General features: G+C 29.7%; 2 protein-coding genes across 5 annotated transcripts in view; one reads left to right on the forward strand and one right to left on the reverse strand.

Annotated features, from left to right (window-relative positions):
* Window positions 1–369: 369 nt before the first annotated feature.
* LOC107437449 (uncharacterized) lies at window positions 370–1,636 on the forward strand. The gene is made up of 3 exons (XM_016049450.3): window positions 370–533; window positions 599–1,035; window positions 1,158–1,636. The coding sequence occupies exons 1-3, from the start codon at window positions 370–372 to the stop codon at window positions 1,634–1,636; spliced, it is 1,080 nt and encodes a 359-aa protein (XP_015904936.3).
* A 2,376-nt stretch (window positions 1,637–4,012) lies between these two features.
* The window catches only part of LOC107453574 (retinoid-inducible serine carboxypeptidase-like), a 38,845-nt gene continuing 28,239 nt past the window's right edge, over window positions 4,013–14,618 (reverse strand). For 2 of the 4 annotated variants that reach the window (XM_071177678.1, XM_043045354.2), the window contains exons 9-13: window positions 12,817–12,933; window positions 8,789–8,851; window positions 5,865–5,945; window positions 5,594–5,751; window positions 4,013–4,115 (exon numbers count right to left, since the gene is read on the reverse strand). In XM_071177678.1, the coding sequence (XP_071033779.1) occupies window positions 4,050–4,115; window positions 5,594–5,751; window positions 5,865–5,945; window positions 8,789–8,851; window positions 12,817–12,933 (485 nt within the window). In that variant the 3' untranslated portion in view covers window positions 4,013–4,049. Of the gene's footprint in view, window positions 4,116–5,593; window positions 5,752–5,864; window positions 5,946–8,788; window positions 8,852–11,422; window positions 11,486–12,816; window positions 12,934–14,618 lie in introns of all 4 variants that reach the window. The other 2 variants (XM_043045357.2, XM_043045352.2) reach the window with 1 other exon arrangement.

Consider the following 14,618-nt stretch of genomic DNA (forward strand, 5'->3'; position numbering starts at 1 on the left):
GTGGACAACTTTTTACTGGAAACATGTATGAACTGGAATGTGGTTTAACGACTATAGAAACAAAGTTAAACTGGATCATTATGGGGAGAGTTCCGAAAGAAACAGAAAATGGATTTGCAAGCCTCATCATAAATTCACTCCTTTCTCAGAACTGCAGCATAACAAAACTATGGGATACTGACATTTTAGGTATAAGAGATCCTATAGAGACCAAGTCGAGAAAAGAGTTAGAAATAGCAACATTTTATTATTTTCAGAAAACAGTCACGAAGAATAAAAATGGACGTTACGAAGTTCATTTGCCATGGCTGGAAAGATTATCTCCAGATGAATAAGTCCGCTGCTGAAAGAAGATTCATTTCAACTTCAATGAAGCTCAAAGCTGAAGGCAGATACGAAGATTATGATGCAGTTTTTAAGGAATGGGAAGACTTTAAAATAATCGAAGTGATGCCAGAATCTGAAATCGGGGAAGCTTCTCACTACCTACCACACAGAGGAGTTTTTAAGGAACATTCTACAACTCGTATCAGGTCAGTTTTTGATACCTCTTCACATGAAAAAGGTTTTCCTTCGCTGAATGACTGTCTTGAAAAAGGACACCTAATCTTTTAGAAGAAATACCAACATTATTAATGAGATTTTGGATGGACAGCATTGGTGTGGTATCAGACATTAAAAAGAGCTTCCTGCAATTTTCCGTTGTTAACGAAGATCGAGACTTCCTTCGTTTCCTCTGGTGGGAAGATTTTGAGAAGAAAAAATTTAAGATTTTTAGACACAAGAGAGTTATTTTTGGACTCACGCGTAGTCCTTTCCTTTCGTCTGCAGTAATAAATGCAATTCTAGATGCAGGTCCATCAGATATTAAAGACACTGCTGATTGTTTAAAAAAGTCTTTTTATGTTGACAATTCCATACCTTCAGTACCTAGTCAACACAAGCTTGGGAAACTTATTTCGGAATCTACCCAATTGTTACACAGTGCATGTTTTGATCTCAGAGCATGGGAATACTCACACGGCAATTCCTATGGTGAAGAGCCTACTTAAGAGCCTACTTACTCTGGGACAAACAGCAAGATAGCATCTTTTGCGATTTGAGCAATATTAAAAAAGTGAAACCTATCCTAACAAAAAGATGTGTTTTGTCTACAGATCAAAAGATTTTTGATCCTCTTGGTATTTTGTGCCCAGTCACTCTACCTCCTAAAATCTTAGTACAGCACACGTGGACTTTTAAAATAGGATGGGGTACAGAATTACCAGAAAATTACAGAAAAGAGTTAGAGATCTGGCATGACGATTTGTCTTTATTGAATGAGGTCAAAATTCCAAGATGCTCAGATATGAGTGATTTTAAAACTGAATTTAGTATTCATGTATTTTGTGATGCCAGTAAACTCGCATACAACACTGTTATATTTTTTCGAAAAATCCAAGAAGAAAAAGTGTCCTTACATTTTATACAAGCCAAAATTAGAGTAGCTCCACCACGGTTGGAGATACTTTCCTGTTGCATTGGAGCAAGTATTGCTTCGCTAACAATAAAAGCGATGGATCTAAAAGAAGTACCTATCATTTATTGGATCGATTCTTCAACAGGTCTTTGCTGGATTAAGAGAGAAGAGCACTAGGGTGTATTTGTCAAAAATCGAGTGAAAGAAATCCGATCATTAACGGAAAAGAATTCATGGAGACACAAACCCGGGGAGCAGAACCCAGTAGATTTACCTTCCAAAGGTTGTTCCGCTAAAGTCATCTAAAAATCAAAGTGGTGGGAGGGACAATCATGGTTAAAATTGCGTGTAGAAAAACGGTCAAAAAATGAATTCAATGAAGAAGAAGAGGATATTTTAAAAGAAGGACGAAATAGTATTATTTCTTCTCTTGTTAGTAATGATGCAGATGTTCAATGGAACTGCAGACGTTTGTCTAAATGCTCACAAATATTGAGAATGCTTGCTTGGATGTACTGATTTATCAATGAAACCCGAAAAAGCAAAATACAAAAAGAAGCAGTTCTTTCAGTGAATGAATTAGAATCGGGGAGAAAAAATTTATGAAGCTTGTTCAACTTGAAACATTTTGAAGGAAGAAGATGTTAAAACTCTTTACAGTTTTATTGACAACGACAATATTCGCAGACTAAAGACAAAAATTATCAGAAGAAATGATGATGATAATTTTTTGTGCCCGATTGTTCTACCTTCAAAACATGAGACTGTATAAATTGATACTCGAGAGACACTTGAAGTCTTTGCATGCTGGAGTACAATTTGTGTTGGCTGATATCCGACAACAATTTTGGATCTTGAGGGGGAGAAAAACCATCCAAAGAGTGATCTTGAAATGTGTTAGATGCAGGAGACATGATTCAAGGGGAGTGAAATCTGTGCCAACACCCTTACCAGAAGATAGAATTCGCGATACCTTGGTATGTGAAGTTTCTGGGGTAAATTTAGCAGGTCCGTTCATTTGAAAGATGGCAAAAAAGTTTGGATTCTCCTATTTACTTGAGCCGTATATCGAGCCGTGCATCTGGAACTCATTCAAATCCTGTCAACAAGCTGCTTCATGTTAGGTTTTAGGAGATTCATTGCTCGACGAGGACGGCCTAAAATAATGTGTAGTAACAATGGAAGTAATTTCGTTGCGACGGATAATCTGTTGAAATGAAATGATTGGGAGAAAATTATTAATGATGCTTCAATATTCAGGATACAGTGGAAATTCAACCCACCCACTGCAGCATGGTGGGGAGGGTGGTAGGAGAGAATCGTTCAAATGATTAAAAGATTACTAAGAAGAGTTTTAGGAAAAGCCTGTCTCATGTATGAAGAAATGTTAACTATTTTGTGTGTTGTGGAAGCTGTTATCAACGGCAGGCCTCTTACCTACATTTCAGAAGATTCAAAGGACTTACTCCCACTTCCCCCATCAATTTTCATTCAAAATATACGAGCCATCGGTGTACCTGATTTAGACCCCCTAGATATTGTTAGCAGCACAAAAAGATGGAGATATCAACAATCTTCTTTCGAAAATGGTTCAGGGACGAGTACTTTAGTCTTTTGGTCCAGAACCCGCTCAAGAATAACCATCTAATACGAGATTTAAGGCCTGGTGATGTTGTTTTGATATGCTACAACAATAAGAAACGAATAGATTGGCCCTCGGGAAAAACATCTCCCCCTTCCCTGGAAAAGACAACCATGTTCGAGTGGTAAGAGTAAAAACAGCTAATGGAGAAGTTAATAGACGCGTACGAAAAATTTATCCCTTAGAGATATCCCATCATGATCCACTGTTTAAGAAGTCATTTAATGAAACTTTTGAAAATCAGTCCAACGTTCCAGAATTAACGAAACCAGAAGATGTTGATATGTGTACATTAAAAGACAATAACTTGCCATTAAAAACTAGATGTGGAAGGACATTAGTGAAACTTTTACGTTATTGACAATAGTTTTTTTTTTTTTTTNAGATGTGGAAGGACATTAGTAAAATCATTACGTTATAGACAATTTTTTTTTTTTTGGATATTATTATTTGTTTACTTCTTTGAATTTTCATAATTTAGAGATAAATGATTTTAAAGATATTTACAATTTTGATTTTCTTGAAATCAGAAGGGGGGAGAATGTTAAAATTTGTTAAATACTTTCTATGTAAGCCAAAAGCTAACTTTTTAATTTCTTTTAAAACTGCCGAGTTGCTATGGCAACGTTACTTCTTTTTGTAGAACAAAAAATTATCGTCTTAAAATTATTATGTAAATTAAATTTTGTTATTTTTTAATAAAAGTTGGAGTCAGATTTAGTATTTAGTGTGGAAGTAGAGAACGACAGAATATTTTACTTTCTGATAGAGTCTCGTAACACAGACAATTACTCTGAATGTGGTCATGTGTGTAAGTAGTGGATGAAGAGTGAGGAATACTGATCCCCAGTGCGGGAATATATATCCAATATTAAATATGAATTCAATAATGTTTTAGAGAGACATTACGCTAAGATCTAGTAGGCTTTATTTTTGTACAGTAGGTATTTACTTATTCTTTTTAAGTATCATGTCAAGTATTTTGAGAGCAGACTCTGGCGCATCTGAAGGAACCTGAAAAATAAGTTCATATTCAAATGCAAATGTAATATGATGTGTGTAATATCCATTTTGCTGAGCCCTAATGAGTTTTTTAACCCTTTTAAGGACTGCGATCATAAATACGTGATTCTCCCTTCACAACCTACAGTATTTAAATAAAACGAGCCTTTTTGACTCGAGCGGCCCTAGGTCACACAGACAGGTTCTCAATATGGTACACTCATCATAGAACTCATATTAGTATGTTTGTACCTTTTGTATATTAGTACCTTTTTAGCTCATATACTTTTAGAGTATGCGGGCCTGAGGAAACGCTTTTTTATTCTGCTGGTCTTGAAGGAAATAATTCAACACAAAAGTCTTTGGAAGTTGAAAATATAATTTCAATTCAGCTCATGTGTTGTAAAATGTTTTCAAAAATTTCACAAAATAATAAATAAATAAAAAAAAAATTATAGAGTATCGAACTACAAAGGGAATAATAATTATATTATCAACTTTGAGATGACAATAACATCACACTAAATATGATGGCCAAGTTCTGTTACGTGAACACATCATAAAAACAAGTTTTTTTTCGCAATATAGTGATGGTGGAACATTAATTAAAAAATTAAAACAATTGCAATTAAGTTACTGTTAAAAATATGGCTAGTAAATGATCTCCAGTAAATATTTAATTATTAAACGTTTATCTTAATAACAATGAAGTAATATAAGTTAACTATGTACTACGTTGAAAGGTAAAATTTATCATGATTTGAGTGCAGCATTAGAGTATTTCCCTTGTTAATTGGCAAACATAAAAGATTTGTAAACAGAGATTTCCGAAAAATTCACTCATTACTAATTATCATAATTTCACTCAAACGATTACTCAAATAACGTTGGGAATTCACCAGAAAGTTTCATCAATATCGAGGATTGTTCTTCGAAACGTTTTATAACTTTAATTTACACTTATTTAACGTAAAAAACTAATAATGTTCATTCTACAGGGTGCTTATTTTCGATTTTAAAAGCCCTTAAAGGTGCTTTTTTCTTTGGGTGTTTTTAAAAAGTGCTTAATTTTTTCTTTTTCAAATTAGATTTTTCCTTTACCACGTTGATTTTCGCTACGAATTATGTAAAAAGACACAGTTCACATTGTTCTTTTCAACGTTTTCACAATTAATTCAACACCAATTTATTTAAGCGTATTTTCAGTCCGTAGCGCATGGAAACGCCATTCGTTTTTACATGATTTTAAATTTTATGATTTTTGACAATTGTCAAAAACAATGCCAAATTTTTTTTGACATGACAGTTAAAACAAAATAAGACCGTCAATTGTCAAAAACTTTCTAACCATGCCTAATTCTGATATTTTTTTAAAGTGCTTGAAAATATTTTTGAGGGCTTTAAAAGGTGCTTATTTTTTGTGGAATAATTTAGCTACGCATCCAGTTCTACTTGAAAGTAATTGCGTAACTAAATAAGTATGTACTTACCACGTGACCAGCTTTTAAAATCCAAAAGAAGCTAAATTTCTTGAATGTCTTTACAAATCCTCCACTATGATCATTGGGAAATGTCAAAGGTTTCTTCGGAGCAGCCATAAAACTTTTATTGCCTGGCCAATTCAACTTTTCAATCCATGCTAGTGTACCTGTGATGTCAACAAAAAATTTAAAAATACAAATTAAAAGACAGTGTCAAACGATCATTTTAAGAAAAATTATTAATTGCATGTTATTAAGAGATATTTTAAAAGTATCATACCTAGAGTATCTACCATAAGATCCAACTGGCCATTGTAAACATTAACATCAATATAGGTTTCATTTGAAAGAAGTTCACTAACTGGAAAACAAAATAGCTTAAATTAGACCTTAAACCTTGAAATCCATTTATTGAAAATGAACAAATGCTTAGAAAGTTATTTCTCATAACTCACACGAACTGAAATTTTTACGATATAATTTTTAGTACCTTTTATGTTTAGGTGGTAAACTAATGTATTCAGCCTATCTTTCATTAACTTGTTAATACAGACTAAGCTCTCTAATATAACAAACACATTATTATAATGACAAGAGATGTCAGATTTTCCTAACTCAGATCCAGTAACATAAATTTCATGACCTGGTACTGGGATTTTAGTCTTCAGAACCAGTAACAGGTATCTAGTGAGGGGTGTCATAGATATGTTCAAAAATTTTTTTTTTTACTGAAATAGTAACTTTATAATAAAAAATTATTGTAGTTTTAGAAATCCGTGTATTTCATCAGTTTCTTAACAATAAAGCAGAAATAACTGGTTTAGGTATAATTTTAAATCTAATGAATCTTTGTAAAGAGGACTTTAGGGCGGAGATATATGTTCACTAAAGAGAAGTGTCTACTTGAGAAGGCATGCAAGTTCAGAAAACAATGCTAAAAATTATTTTAGCTGAATTAATCTAGTAGTTAAATAAATACGAGAATTAATATCTTTAAAAAGTTAATAAAATCACAATGACTAAAATTTAAATTTAACTGTTGAAAAATAAGATATATGTGTATTATTCTCATCCTGAGTTTGCTTTCAGCAAATAAATAAATGTAATAATATGTTTTATTATTTACGTTTTTAGACACAGCATTTTATAGAAGTACGTATAATAGAAAGCAGTTTGTAACAGAAAATAGATATTTTCTTGCAAATGACTAATTATTTTTACAATTTGTAATTTAATTTCCCAGAAATTGCAAGTCATGTCAAAACCGAGATAATTTTCTTAAAAGAATAGTTATTTAAATTTTTTTTAGATGATTTCTATTTTAAAAACCGAAAAAACCTCTTTTTATATTACTCAACAAAAAACTCATTTGGAGACATTTTATCACATTTTCAGTAGAAGTTGATTAACATTTATATTTGAAAGAAGCCAGCAAGAATAAAATTGACTATTGATAACTTTAAATTTTTAGTAGAATGGTTTTCTTACTTGTTAGCCTTATAAACACAATTCTCAACCAGTCTGGTTAAAGTTTGCTTATTGTGTTATCCATGAAATGTTTTCATTTCTTTTTTTTGTAACACAATTATTAGTTAGTTTCACAGAAAACGTTTTCCATAAAAACAAATTTACCACTTGTTTGTACCTTGATGTAGAAATTATTTCAACTTTTGGGGGCTCAAAATTACTGAGATATCGAGAAAAAATCCTATCGTTAAGGACACTATAATCACTATTTTACTCCTCTGTTAAACTTTGGTGATAAAATAAAATTTTTCGTCATGCATCAAAGAGTTTGAGGTAGACCTGACTGAACATAAATTACGTATACAGTTATAAAACATTTTTCAGTTAATATTCTGTCATTTTAAAGTGTTATTGAAATATTTTATAATACCTATCCTGATATAATGAGGCAGACCTCACTGCACATAAATAACGTATACAGTTATAAAACATTTTGCATTTAATATATTGTCATTTTAAAGTGTTATTGATATATTTTATAATATCTTACGGCAAAAAAAAGTTCTATAAATAAATTCTATTCAAAACTCCTATAAATCTAATGAAAAATTAATTAATGAAGTCAATAGCAGATACCTGCACTTCATAGCAAAGTTTTACAGTAATCATTATGCATACGAAAAGTCATCCTAAATTTCTTTTTGAAAATTTTTTTAAAAACTCAGTTTTTAAAAAAAGTTAAAAATAAGGACATATGTTTTAACAGGTGCGCAATAAATTTCCTTAAAACTTCATGTTGTAACTTATTTGTTTCATAGAAAATTATAAAATTTTTATATTGTTTTGCATAAATGTTATGATACTTGGCCGGGTAATCATTCTAAATTTTAATGGGTAATTGGAACTGGCCAGGTAAAACTGAAATTTTGCATTTAATTTTAAAAAGTCATTAAAACAGCTAGAAATTATAAAAACAGCTATTTCTTTTTTTTTATATTGCCTCACATCAATACGAAGCATCTTGAATTGTTTTTGAATGAAAAAAGAGTAACAAGATGCCCCCAGATTCCTATCATGTCAAGATGGTGATCCTGATCAATGGCCAAAAAATTAGTGACACATAGATTACTTGATAATCAAAAGCATATATTGCACCAACATCACGTTTCATTATGTTAATAGAATGAATTCACGATCTGAATTTCTTTTCAAAGGGATAACTATTTCTTTCATAGGGCTAACTATTTTTACTAGTTTTAATTGCTGGAAAAATAGCTGAACATACTTAAATAATGCTATAATAATTGAAATAGTTTAGTACAGCTGAAATATCTTGGTTAAATATCCTATAGATTACGCTTTGTGTGGTCATCATTTTTCAAAAGACAAAAATAGGAAATAAAATTCCCTGTATGTTCGCAGTTTGTATAGAAAAAATAAAAATCCCCTGTTATTTTAGGTGATTCTTAAATTTCCTATATTTTTCAGATTTTCATTGTTCTCCCTGTGGAGTGGCAGCCCTGTTAAATTATAACATTGTTTACTCACATTATTCTAGTTTTTCACAGTTATGAGTAAATACTTAATGGTACTTTTGTGCACTCACGATAACATCCGCTTCTCTTTGATCCTATCAAATTTAAATCAACATCAAATGTTTTTTTTTTCCTGAGAATTTTTAGTCATAAGATAATGCTGTCACTAAACGTATAATTTGAAAATTGACGACTTAATTACCTGAGGACACCACAGGTTTCATAAAATCTCCTGAAAGTGCTTTAAAAACTTCAGATGATTGACCTAACATAGAAAATGATTAATTAAGTACACAGCTTTGTTAAAACTGTAAAAAGTATATGACATAAATTTATTTTTGAAAAGAAAAGCAAAGAAAATAATAATTTTTCTAGGAGGCTTCGCCCCCTGCTCGTCAACCCCCGTAACTGCTTTCGCAGTTCATTTCGGATTGCTTCGCAATCCGATGCTCGCTCATTGGGTACGTTCTTAACGTCTAGCTTTTGTATACTAACACTGAAGTTCCGAAAACTTCTCACTGTAGAAAATTCTAAACCTGTGCATTTCAATATTAATTTGAAATTGCNTGGTTTAGGTATAATTTTAAATCTAATGAATCTTTGTAAAGAGGACTTTAGGGCGGAGATATATGTTCACTAAAGAGAAGTGTCTACTTGAGAAGGCATGCAAGTTCAGAAAACAATGCTAAAAATTATTTTAGCTGAATTAATCTAGTAGTTAAATAAATACGAGAATTAATATCTTTAAAAAGTTAATAAAATCACAATGACTAAAATTTAAATTTAACTGTTGAAAAATAAGATATATGTGTATTATTCTCATCCTGAGTTTGCTTTCAGCAAATAAATAAATGTAATAATATGTTTTATTATTTACGTTTTTAGACACAGCATTTTATAGAAGTACGTATAATAGAAAGCAGTTGCTAACAGAAGATAGATATTTTCTTGCAAATGACTAATTATTTTTACTATTAGTAATTTAATTTCCCAGAAATTACAAGTCATGTTAAAACCGAGATAATTTTCTTAAAAGAATAGTTATTTAAATTATTTTCAGATGATTTTAATTTTAAAAACAGAAAAAACCTCTTTTTATATTACTCAACAAAAAACTCATTTGGAGACATTTTATCACATTTTCAGTAGAAGTTGCTCAACATTTATACTTAAAAGAAGCCAGCATGAATAAAATTGACCATTGATAACTTTAAATTTTTAATAGAATGGTTTTCTTACTTGTTAGCTTTATAAATACAATTCTCAATCAGTCTGGTTAAAGTTTGCTTATTGTGTTATCCATGAAATGTTTTCATCTCTTTTTTTTGTGACACAATTACTAGTTAGTTTCAAAGAAAACGTTTTCCATAAAAACAAATTTGCCCCTTGTTTGTTGCTTGATGTAGAAATTATTTCAACTTTTGGGGGTTCAAAATTACTGAGATATCGAGAAAAAATCCTATCGTTAAGGACACTATAGTCGCTATTTTATTCCTCTGTTAAACTTTGGTGATAAAATAAAATTTTTCACCGTGCATCAAAGAGTTTGAGGTATACCTCACTGCACATAAATAACGTATACAGTTATAAAACATTTTGAACTTAATATATTGTCATTTTAAAGTGTTATTGAGATATTTTATAATATCTTACGGCTAAAAAAAGTTCTATAAATAAATTCTATTCAAAACTCCTATAAATCTGATGAAAAATTAATTAATGAAGTCAATAGCCGATACCTGTGCTTCATAGCAAAGTTTTACAGTAATCGTTATGAAATACGAAAAGTCATCCCAAATGTCTTATTGAAAATTTTTTAAAAACTCTGTTTTTTAAAAAAAAGTTAAAAATAAGGACATATGTTTTTACAGGTGCGCAATAAATCTCCTTAAAACTTTATGTTGTAACTTATTTGTTTCATAGAAAATTACACAATTTTTATATTGTTTTGCATAAATGTTATGATACCTGGCCGGGTAATCATTCTAAATTTTAACGGGTAATTGGAACTGGCCAGGTAAAACAGAAATTTTGCATTTAATTTTAAAAAGTCATTAAAACCGCTAGAAATTATTAAAACAGCTAAATCTTTTTTTATATGGCCTCACATCAATACGAAGCATCTTGAATTGTTTTTGAATGAAAAAAGAGTAACAAGATGCCCCTAGATTCCTATCATGTCAAGATGGTGGTCCTGATCAATAGCCAAAAAATTAGTGACACATAGATTACTTGATAATCAAAAGCATATACAACCAACATCACGTTTCATTAGGTTAATAGAATGAATTCACAATCTGAATTTATTTTCAAAGGGTTAACTATTTCTTACATTGGGCTAACTATTTTTATTAGTTTTAATTGCTGGAAAAATAGCTGAACATACTTATATAATGCTATAATAAATGAAATAGTTCAGTACAGCTGAAATATCATGGTTAAATATCCTATAGATTACGCTCTGTGTGGTCATAATTTTTTAAAAGACAAAAATAGGAAATAAAATTCCCTGTATATTCGCAGTTTATAAGGAAAAAATCAAAATCCCCTGTTATTTTAGGTGATTTTTAAATTTCCTATATTTTTCAGGTTTTCATTGTTCTCCCTGTGGAGTGGCAACCCTGTTAAATTACAACATTGTTTACTCACATTATTCTAGTTTTTCACTGTTATGAGTATATACTTAATGGTACTTTTGTGCTCTCACGATAACATCCGCTTTTCTTTGATCAACCAAAATTAAATCAACCATCAAATGTTTTTTTTTCTGAGAATTTTTAATCATAAGATAATGCTGTCTCTAAACGTATAATTTGAAAATTTAAGATTTAATTACCTGAGGACACCACTGGTTTCATAAAATCCTCTGAAAGTGCTTTAAAAACATCAGATGACTGACCTAACATAGAAAATGATTAATTAAGTACACAACTTTGTTAAAACTGTAAAAAGTAACAATGAGTATATGACATAAATTTATTTTTAAAGAGAAAGGCAACGAAAATATTAATTATATATTTATTTCATGCCTAAAAACACTTAACTATTTAATTAAAAGGATAAAATTGGTAGTGAAAGAAAATTAGAAATCAAAGTTTTAAAATTAAAAGGAAAATATACAGTTTTTTAAGTCCTATTCAATACTTATAATGGGTTGCAAATTTGCCAAAAGTGGTTAATAAAACTCAGTACAAAGAAAGAAGATCTGTTCAGTGTATTATATGATTATATTCTTCTTTCTAATGGTAAAGTGTGACCCTAGGTTGGCACCTTTGTATTTGGAGAGAGTAATGTTACTCAGGCAAAGTCCAAGTTGAAATGTGAAATGAATATAGAAATTCTAATCGCTAACATAACATAATTCTATTTATAAAAAAAATCATTAAGCTGATGTTGTTACTTTTCAATTGTTTTTAGTTCATGTTTTCTGTTTAAAAAATAATATTAATTCTATAAGCATTAGGTAAGGAAATTATCATGTTATCTAATAAAAGGTATAAGATGATCTTGATTGTTAAAATGAAATTTTTGAAAAAAGGAATTGTTAAAAACAATAATTCTTAATATAGTTAAATTCATTTTTGACACCATAAATCAGTACCCATTTAATAAATTTTAACCTGCATTAATGAATACTGAATTGTAAGTTTGATGTTCTTTAATATTATAAATTTCACATAACTGATCACATGCATATAAATATAATAGTAATTCTAAAATTAAAATAAAACATAACTGAAATATATTAAAAATATAAAAAAAAATTTAGTTGACAACTGCTGAATTACAAGAAATTGAGCTGAAAAATAAGAATAAAGTAGAAGTAAAAAGATAAAATGTGATTAGCATTTTATGCTTTAATTTGTGCTTTATTCCAATTGTTAAGCTTTATTCATAAATAGCACAAAGTATACTCTATTTCTCTTTGACAATGAAATATAGGTTTGAAAACTTTATTTATTTAGAATTTGATCCTCTCATTCACTGCTTTATTTTTTTTATTTACTCAATATATAGCGATTCATTCAGTTGCTGTAGAGATGAACTGCTCTAAAAATATTGAATATGGATAGCTAAAGCCACCCCAAATTAACAGAGTTAAAACCCAGTAAAATCAAATATTTAAGACATGAAAAATACAAAAATTATAAATAAAAGGTACAATTGATTTTTTTTATATGAGAGTTTTTTTATAATATAATTTCATTTGATAATTTAAGTAATACTTACCACCCCAAGTGACATTTTGTGGTATGTCATTCAGCTTTTGCCTTATCTTCCCATTCATCAAGTCAGACAAGACATCCCCATCCCCGTGCTGTCGGTCTACCGATCTCCTAAACTTATCTTTGAGAGAGAAATAAATTATTCAGTTATTTATAAACTCTATTTTACACTCAACATTTAATTCAGGAAGAAAAGAATATAATTAATATTCCTCTAAGGGGGGAGGTTAAAAATGTTTATATTTGAGATACAAGAATGAACGTGAGTTAATTTATTATATTTCTTTCATCTTATCAGTTAATAGGTGAGATATAATTAAAAGTGAAAGTATAAGTATTTTTTTTATCAGATTTATAAGGAACGATGGTCTCAATAATTTATCAATGTGTAAATTTACTTTTTTAAAAATACATAGTTTTTATAACTATATCTGCATATTTAGGCTGCTGCTTCTAAAGCAAAACTTCCAGAAATTATTTTAGCATCTCGTCGGTGAGCTTTTTATTCTAGGCATAGCTTGAATTGTGTGTTTAGAAAGACAGACACAGCAAAAAATGCACCGTTGCAATAATCAATCGGAAAAAAAATCTGATTAGGAAATTTCATTCTTTCTATTCCTTACTTATTTAAACACTAAGCATAATTATTAAGTGGCAATGCCCTGATATTCGGGGTTGGGGTAGCAAGGTATATTAACGGAGGTAATTTTCAAACACCACTATGTAATCAGTACACTAAATGATAAAGTCGTTTTGAAAAATATTAATTCAAACATGACTATTATCATTATAAATTTATAGGACCCATAACAACCTTATAAAGAGACTTGCTGACTTTTTTAAAAAAAAAGACTGATTAGAAAAAAATGTGCTAAATAATTTGGATTCGTGAATGACATCTCATTACAAATTAGATCCAAAAGTTAGTAATTTAAAAAAGAAATAATTTTCATACGTAAATTTTAAAATCAGAATCAAATGCTGAGTTCATTTTCTTAAATACCCATATAGAATTGTGTCCATTTTTCTAAACAAGCATTTCGGACAATGTCCATAATAAAAAGCTCACAGATGATCTGAACTAATTTTCATGATAGAAATTGCTATTAACAGAAAAAACAAGTGTTTATCTTATTTCTTGCTTATATTATCTGCAAAATATTACAGTCATGAAAACTTAGTTATAACTCTGAAAATCAAATAGTTATAAATAAAACTCAAATTTTTTTTGCCATGCTAGTGCAAAACATACAAAATTTTATAACAAAAAATGGGAATTTATTTCTATCATCAATGTTAAGTTTATATTAAAAAAAGAGAAAAACAAAACAATTTTTATAAATGCAATAGAACAGATTGGCTAAGATAATTGACAATTAACTTAAAGGTTATTCTACAATAGGGGTGAGCACTACCTGTATCCCTCAAATTGTAGATTGCTCGCTGTTTGCAGTAATAAATTCGTTGAAAAACCACCTTAACAAGCGCTACCATTTTTATAACTATTTTTCAAACTGATTTTAATTTTTTTTAGAGAATTGGAATTGTAACTTCAAAATTTAAACATATCCAGGCGTTAAAAGATTCAAGTCCTTTGGCATACTAAAATTTAAAGATCTAATTCACTTATATGCAGTAAAAAAAATTATGAAATTTCATTTGCAGAAAAAGTAAAAACCTGATACAATTAAGTTTTTTTCTTCTTTAAAAAAGACATTTGAAAATGCTAAACTTCATATGTGTTTAATTTGAAATTATCATACAGATACCAGTCCCCTTGAAAGTAGAATGTATATATATATATAT

Source organism: Parasteatoda tepidariorum, chromosome 2 (genome assembly GCF_043381705.1).
Source record: "Parasteatoda tepidariorum isolate YZ-2023 chromosome 2, CAS_Ptep_4.0, whole genome shotgun sequence".
NCBI classification, from domain to species: Eukaryota; Metazoa; Arthropoda; class Arachnida; order Araneae; family Theridiidae; genus Parasteatoda; species Parasteatoda tepidariorum.

Excerpts from the sequence above, each read along its gene's own strand:
- LOC107437449 (XM_016049450.3), top strand. The coding sequence starts at position 370 with ATGAAGCTCAAAGCTGAAGGCAGATACGAAGATTATGATGCAGTTTTT. Across the intron at positions 534-598 it reads CATTCTACAACTCGTATCAG|GACACCTAATCTTTTAGAAG; the intron begins GTCAGTTTTTGA and ends GTCTTGAAAAAG. Across the intron at positions 1,036-1,157 it reads CTCACACGGCAATTCCTATG|ATCAAAAGATTTTTGATCCT; the intron begins GTGAAGAGCCTA and ends TTTTGTCTACAG.